The 8,191-nt window shown below is 51.6% G+C and overlaps 1 protein-coding gene across 1 annotated transcript; it reads right to left on the bottom strand.

Annotated features, from left to right (window-relative positions):
* Window positions 1-5,676: 5,676 nt before the first annotated feature.
* LOC141735395 (olfactory receptor 14C36-like) lies at window positions 5,677-6,594 on the bottom strand. The gene has a single exon (XM_074568081.1). It carries the CDS (start codon window positions 6,592-6,594, stop codon window positions 5,677-5,679), a length of 918 nt encoding a protein of 305 aa, XP_074424182.1.
* Between the last annotated feature and the right edge of the window lie 1,597 nt (window positions 6,595-8,191).

Here is an 8,191-nt window from a genome sequence, read left to right as displayed (position 1 = left end):
GGTGGATGCCATATATGGATCCCATTGTGAAAGGAGGATGGAGAAACTGGAGAAAGTCCAGAGGAAGTCTGTGAGGATGGGGTTAGGGGCCTGAAGCACATGAGCTGTGTGGAGAGGCTGAGACAACTGGGCCTCTTCAGTCTGCTGAAGGGGAGGCACAGGGCAGTCTAAGAGCAGGTGACATCTTCCTCGAGAGAGGAAGGTGGAGACAATCCACCTCCAGGATGTTTGGCAAAGACAACAGCGGCAAGCATCCTCCATGAAGATTATACTGACCATTAGGAAACACGGACTAGGCGGACGTTGCCCTGCAGCAGGACACCCATCGACTCTCTGTTATCTCCATCTTTGGAGGTTTTCAGCTCCCCAGAATGTCACCCAACCTGACCCGGGGATTGACAACCCTACCTTTTGGTGAGAGGCTGGACCAGAGGATCCCCCATCAACCCCTTTCCCAAAAACCCTTCCAGGAGCCTGTGCCTTGCAGTGTGCCCCAGGAGAAGAGAGTCAGCTACAGGTGAGGTTTTCTTCAGCTCCTGGGACAATTCAGGGTGGCATTGTCTTGTGCTCAGTAGGTGTCTCGTCCTACCTTTGATTATTTACATTTCCTGGCCAGTCTCCTTATCCATGCGGCGCTTTAGGCTGTGAAGAAGCTCAAAACCAACTCTTTGACTCGGTTACTTTCATTTGACGTGCTGAAACGCAGGGCAGACGAAGGCAGTTCAGAGCTTCTAGGGTCTCTGCTGCACAGTTCGGACTCAGCAGACTGGAAATGCAGGTCACGGTGTTGTGTCAGGGTACTCCAGGGGTCAGGAGCAGTGGATGCCGGTCACACCACCACATGGAAAATTTGCCTTCCTTTGTGCCTTTCCAGAAATCTGGGATCTGTACCTTGGCCTGGACCAACTTCCCTATTCCCACCCTCCACCTCTTACTGGAACCAGGGAGAAAATACACAAAGCGGGCATGAATTCAGGGCAATTCTGTCTACGAGGTGTCATCTTTAAATGGTGACAAAGAGATAGCAGCGAGAGCAAAAACACTGTCCTGAGAACTTTGTGCCAGAGGCTAATTACTGAAAATTACAGCTACTTTGACAAGTAACAGTAAGTGTTGGGAAGGAAATAAAAGAGCTTTAGTGCATCATCATGAAGAATAAGAGTTCCCTTGCAGCAACGTCCTCTCTGTTGTTAGTGATAGTACCACGAATTCCAAAACATGCTTGAGAGTTTCTCTATTTTCCCTTGTCTCTGAAACTCAGCCTCTCAGACCTGGACAGGACTACTTCAAATCTCTGCAACCCAAATCTCTCCCGTTGTTTCTCACGCTTTTACCCCAAGACCTTTCTTCCCATCACTTCCGCACACTGTGGAGTCTCTTGTTTATCTGGTCCTCTCTCACACAGCCTTGCTGAAAAATTTTCTCTAAGTCGTGATCCCACTTGTATCACCTCATGTTATGTACAGCCCCAGCCCCCTTCTGCAGAGCTCTATGGACTGGGCAGGTTTCCTTTTTTTCCTGCTCATTCACCTTCACTCTCTGTTTTTGCTGTATTCACACCAGTTGTTGTCTGAAGCAACACATTTATCTCCTCACAACTTCACCTCTTTCCAGTTGCAGGCTGAGACATTTCCCTCAGCCATCATGAGATGTCAGTCATGACTCATCTATGTCTTTAAAAAGTGGAGAAACTGAAAAATGAGATTTAGCTGCACAAAGGGAAACTGCTAAACTCATGGAAGGGGAATAAAAAACAAAACCCCCAAAACCCAGGGAAGCAGAAAAGAAACCTGTTCAATCTGGGTTTACCTCAACGGCGCAGCAACAGAAAAGGCTTCTCCGCACCTCCACCTCTCTGCGTTCAAACCTGGGCCTGTGCCCCACGTTATCCCCATGTTAGACAAAGTTTGCCCCGAGAGGCTGAACTCACACTGTTTGTTCTGTCTGCATGATGGTTCACATCCAGAAGGGGCCTGGAGACAAAGCTTGTATTTGAGCTGCGTGCATGAGAAGGAAAAAAGGACGGGGTCACGTCACTACACTGCAAATCTCTGTATTTGTGCAGATTCATTTCACCCCAATGCCTAAAACCTGGTTGAGTGATTCTTACCCCAGCTGCCTTGGGTGGCTGTGTGGCCAATAGCACAAATAACCCCTTCCAGCGGGAAGTATCTCCTGCCCTTGTGTGAGGTTAATGCACTCCCTGATTTCTCTGAAGCCCTACATGTAACCCAACAGCCTCCAGTCTCTCCTTTTGGGTTACCCAACAAATTCAGGATTAAGACAATAATATCATCTCCCACCAGGACCGAAAGACCAAAGTCAGAAAGGCTGTGAGGAATCAGTGCTATGGCTTGGAGTAGCCATGGCCAGGGCCAGGCGCTGCAGGGTGATTTCCTCCTCTCAAAGCTGTAGAATGGCAAATATGGAGAGAGGTCAGTAGAGCTACTCCAAGCGGTCACTGCATGAGAAATATGCCGTCCACAGCCTGGATATCTGGGTAACTCGGCTCTTGTCAGAGTCGATGGAGAAATAATGAGTATAGTCTATGAGAACTGAAAAATGGTTCATGTGACCCAAGGGTCTGACTTGGGTGACACACTGTAGTGCCTCCAGATGATGAGGAAGCAGAAGGCAGCTGCTCAGTCCCTGAGGGTGATATCAGTGTGCTAGTCTGTCCATCCCAGTTGTGCTCCCACGATGTTCAAATTTGTGTTGGGTTTTTTTTTCTGTTTTTGTTTTGTTTGGATTGTTTTTTTCTGATGCTGTTACCATGAGATCCATTTTTAAAAAGGGTAGAAAGGAGGACCCTGCGTACTACGGCCCTGTCAGCCTCACCTCTGTGCCTGGCAAGATCATGGAACAGATCCTCCTAGAGGCTATGCTAAGGCACATGGAGGACAGCAAGGTGATTCGAGACAGCCAGCATGGCGTCACCAAGGGCAAGTCCTGCCTGACCAATCTAGTGGCCTTCTACAATGGAGTGACCACATCAGTCGACAGCGGAAGAGCTACAGATGTTGTATATCGGGGCTTCGTAGGGCCTTTGAAACGGTCCCCCACAACATCCTTCTCTCTAAATTGGAGAGATATGGATTGAATGGATGGACTGTTCAGTGGATGTGGAATTGGTTGGATGATGGCATCCAGAGGGCAGTGGTCAATGGCTCGACATTTGCAAGGGTATGTAGCAATAGGAAGAGGGGCAATGGTTTTAAACTAGTGCAGGGCAGGTTTAGATTAGACATTAGGAAGAAGTTCTTTCCACTGAGGGTGGTGAGACAGTGGCCCAGGTTGCCCAGAGAGAGGGTGGAGGCCCTATCCCTGGAGACATTCAAGGCCAGGCTGGATGAGGCTCTAAGGAACCTGATCTAGTTGAAGATGTCCCTGCTCACTGCAGGGGGCTTGGACTAGATAACCTTTCAAGGTCCCTTCCAACCCAATACATTCTATCATTCTATGAGTCTGTGATTCTATGAGTCCATACCCACCCATCACCCTCCTTGTGGCCCAGTCCCTGAGCAGAAAAAAGGGTGCTTCTTTCATCAAATTTCTCTCACAGATTTCCTACCAATATTTTGAGGGGAGAAATGTTCCTCAGAGGAACTTCTATATTTAGAATGGTGCATTTGGTATCTCTACTTCTGCCGCTCTGTTTCTTCTTCTTCCTCTCTCTATTCTGTCTTCAAAGAGCTCTCCAAGGAGAGATTCATTGAACCCTGGAATGGTTCAGGTTGGAAGAGACCCCTGAACACCCTTGTACCGGGTCTGGCTGGGATGGAGTTAACTTTCCCCATAGCAGCCATACCCTGCTGTGCTTCCTACTCGTGCCTAGAATGGTGCTGATCCCGCACCAGTGTTTTGGCTATCGCTGAGCAGCGCTCGCACTGCATGAAGGCTGTCCCTCCAACCTCCTCTAAAGGTAGTACACTCGGGGTGGGCAAGTGGTTGGGATGGGCCATAGATGGGACAGCTTTACTGAATTGACCAAAGGGATATTCCATGCAATGTGGCAACATTCTCAGCCATAAAAGCTGAGAGAAAGGAATTGGGAGGACATTCGCTATTAACCCATTTGTCTTCCATAAAAACCGCTACATGTACCAAATCCTTGCCTCCCAGGAGGTGACTTGACATTGTCTGCTGATGGGAAATAGAGAAAAAAATCTTCCTTGGTTTGCCTTTTCTTCTGCATGTGGCCTTTGCTTTTAAGCTTTTTCTTTTTTTTTTAATGTTTTTTATTTTTTGATTTTTCTTCTTTCTACTTACTTTTATTTTGACCCATTATTTTTTTCACCTTATTTTGTCTTCGTCTCTTACGGAGAAGCACACAGGCTGTTCCTGGTGTCACACCCAGCACTGTCAGGGCGCTGGCAGGGCTGCTCAGAGACACGAGTCCTTCCCTGGCACGGGCAGAGGCCCTGCAGCAGACTCCATGGCCTCCTGTTGCCACTCCCAGAGGCCGGCAGCACCTCAGCCCCGCGCTGTGTCTCCCTGCTCGGCACCTCTCTGAGATGCCCCACGGCGTGAGGAATGGACACAGGGACCTGGGCTCAAGGAAGCCCATCCCAGTGCTGCATTCAGGGGGTTTCCCAGGGGACGTTACTCTCCAAGTGAAGTGACCTCCAGACACTGTCTGCCCCACAGGCCTTCATTGAAGCCCTGGGAATAGCTGATGGTGTTTGGGCTTACTCGGGTTCATCTCACCCCACGCACACGATGTGCATGCTTGCATCTGGTTCCTACAATACAAACATGGACTTCTTCAGAAGACCAACCAAACTCCCCAAGCTGGGGCGAGAGGCCAGTGGTGGTTGTTACTGGATAAGTTGTAAGCATGACCCTAGGGCATCTTACCCCTAGTGTCCATCACCGCCAGGGACAGAGAAGAACCTGCTCTGCTGGTCCTTCCTGTCTTTCCCAGGAGCCCTGGCTGGGCGAGGGACCTGCTGCTTGTCCCCCCCTGCACACTCACACAGTTAAGCTGCACACAGGTGTTTTCGATTGCGGGGCGCTTTCCTGGGCATTTCCTTGAGAGCAACTTTGGAAGAAGGCCTGAGCCTTCAGGCACCGCCCTGCGGCAATGCCACGGTGTGACGGTGACGGAGGAGCTGTTGGGGAGGCCAGCTCTGCCGGAGAAGCGCCCAGTGCCTGTCCCTGCCTGTGGGGACAGGACAGCACACAGCAGGAGTATGAGCTGCCAGAGCACTCGGTCCTTACAGCAACACCTGCGCTCAGCAGGAGAGTGTGGAAACAGAAAGAGAATAAGTCTGAAAAGAGCAAGGCTGGTGCTCCCTGACAGTGCTGCTGTGCTGAGACCCTTTCCCCTCCACCTCTGCTCACAGGCACAGCCCTGCAGCTCCAGAGCAGGGCCCAAAGGAAGGATCTTGGGCAAACAAGTCGCTAGAAGATTCTTTCTTTTGTTTAAAGACACAGAGAGCACTGGTCCTCTTTTACAATGTCTGTGGGATTCACAAATTAAGGTAGATGCATAGTTACAAACAGCAAAAATGATGACACTTCTTTGTGGACAGCATTATACAAAGAAAACCAATGCCAAAATCACAAACTCAAACCAAAACTAAGAAAAGCTACAGAAGATGGGCTTCCCCTGTAACAAGTTACATTCTGAGTGGTTTCCAAAACAAGACCGAAGAAGTTTATTGCTTCTGAAAATCATCTGGTCATCAGTTTCCACAGGGAATCCTTGAGCTCCTGGTTCCTCATGCTGTAGATGAGGGGGTTCAGTGCTGGAGGCACCACTGAGTACAGAACTGCCACGACCAGGTCTAGAATATGGGAAGAGAGGGAGGGGGGCTTCAGGTAGGCAAATATTCCAGTGCTCACAAACAGGGAGACCACGACCAGGTGAGGGAGGCACGTGGAAAAGGCTTTGTGCCGTCCCTGCTCAGAGGGGATCCTCAGCACGGCCCTGAAGATCTGCACATAGGACAGCACGATGAACACAAAACAACCAAAGCCTAAAGAGACACTAACCACAAGAAGCCCAATTTCCCTGAGGTAGGAGTCTGAGCAGGAGAGCTTGAGGATCTGGGGGATTTCACAGAAGAACTGGTCCAGGGCATTGCCCTGGCAGAGGGGCAGGGAAAATGTATTGGCCGTGTGCAGGAGAGCATAGAGAAACCCACTGCCCCAGGCAGCTGCTGCCATGTGGACACAAGCTCTGCTGCCCAGGAGGGTCCCGTAGTGCAGGGGTTTGCAGATGGCAACGTAGCGGTCATAGGCCATAATGGTGAGAAGACAGAACTCTGCTGCAAGAAGGAAGATGAAGAACAAGAGCTGTGCAGCACATCCTGCATAGGAGATGTCCCTGGTGTCCCAGAGGGAATTGGCCATGGCTTTGGGAAGAGTGGTGGAGATGGAGCCCAGGTCAAGAACAGAGAGGTTGAGGAGGAAGAAGTACATGGGGGTGTGGAGGCGGTGGTCACAGGCGATGGTGGTGATGATGAGGCCGTTGGCCAGGAGGGCAGCCAGGTAGATGCCCAGGAAGAGCCCGAAGTGCAAGAGCTGCAGCTCCCGTGTGTCTGCGAACGCCCGGAGGAGGAACTGGGTGATGGAGCTGCTGTTGGACATCTGCTCTTTCTTGGCATGGGGGCTCTGTCCAAAGGAGGAAAAAAACGGGAAAAAATTAGGACAGACCCCTTATAGCAAAGACAGTCTGCTTTTCAGAGATTGTGGTTTTAATTTTCTACTATCACATCTGGCGATTGTTCTATTGAGGGGTAGAAATCCTCATGTTTATGACTGAAAATGTGGAGTCTTGATACAGGACAGGACACAAGGCTCTGTTCTCTGTGGTTTAGTGCAGAGCCAGGAGAGCTGCAGTGTCCATCAGTCTTTTTTCCGTCTGCCCTGCGCTTCTGCTTGTGCTGCCTTGAAGATGACTTCACACACAAATTCCTCTTAAAAAACAAACCCAAACAAATAACTGAACTCATATGGGAACAGCAGAGCACTGTTTGAACGGACAAATATACAAATTCTTCTCTTTCCCAAACCAGAGTTAGAGCTGTGATGGAGAGAGCAGGACACAACCCCTCACAGAGACAATCAAAGGACTCTGCGAGGACAGTGCCCGACCCCCAGGGAAAGGCTCAGCCCTCCCTAGGATCCCACAGGAGAGCTCTGCCTTTCTGGGGGCAGCTGGCAAGCCCAGCAGGACAGGCAAAGCAGAGAGTCTGGGGTCCCGGAGACGAGGTGTTCTGAGGGGAGAGTCAGCTCATTGCCCAGCAGAGAATGCCCAGAAGACGTCTCCAGTGAAGGACCAACAGAGAGATGCCTGAACGCCCCCTCCCCAGTGCGTGTTGGCAGTTTCCCCCAGCCCTTGCCCATGTCTCTGCTGCCTGGAGCTGCCCCTGCCAGGAGCTGCTGCTCTGTGCCCACGTCTCCTCCCTGTCCCTGCTCCCACAGCCCATCCCACCCGCTGGGGGCTCAGCTCTGCCCTGCAGACCCCTCCTGGCAGCAGGGCACTGCCCAGGGCCATCTCCCTCTTTGTGGCTCCTCAGGAGGAGAGGAGAGAAAGCCTGATGCTGGAAGCAAAGGTGCTGCTGGTGCTGTGTGTAGGGAGAGGAGGGGCTGAAGGCACTTTGTGAGCTTTCTGGCAGATCTGCTGATCCCTCAGTGGACCAGTGACAGCTCCTTTCCCTCAGGAGACAGCTGAGAGCACAGACCCTGCAATGTCTTCATCTTCCAGGCAGCCCCTGCCTTGTCTTTCCTCTGGAAATGCTGCCTCTGCCAGTGCTCTGGGGGAGATCTGCAGCTGTGGGCAGCCCTGACCCACACAGCACACACTCGAAAAAGAGCCAAAGGACCCTGCCCTGAGGGGAGTCTCTCCTTTTCCCCACAGCTTCTCCCCACAGACGCTCGGGGGGGAACTCCTTGGGCAGGCTGAGAGCTGACCCTGGCAAGCAGCAGAGTCCCTGCCCCGGCACACAGAGCCCTGGGCTGCAGGGACCCTGCTCTCAAGGACAGCCCTGGGCACCCCTGCCTGCACACCCACCTGTCTTCAAAACCCTGCCACAGTCCCTCGCAGAAGGCAGCCCTCCTTCCTTGTCGCTGCCATGGTGCAGCAGGGCATCCCTGCTCGGAAGCACGGCCTCCTTCTCCACACCAGAGAAGCCAGGAGAGCCATCCTGACAGCTCCTCTCAGCCAGCCCTAGAACATCCCTCC

Source organism: Larus michahellis, chromosome 32 (assembly GCF_964199755.1).
Source record: "Larus michahellis chromosome 32, bLarMic1.1, whole genome shotgun sequence".
In the NCBI taxonomy this organism is placed as follows: domain Eukaryota; kingdom Metazoa; phylum Chordata; class Aves; order Charadriiformes; family Laridae; genus Larus; species Larus michahellis.
This window is presented reverse-complemented; position numbering and strand designations above follow the sequence as displayed.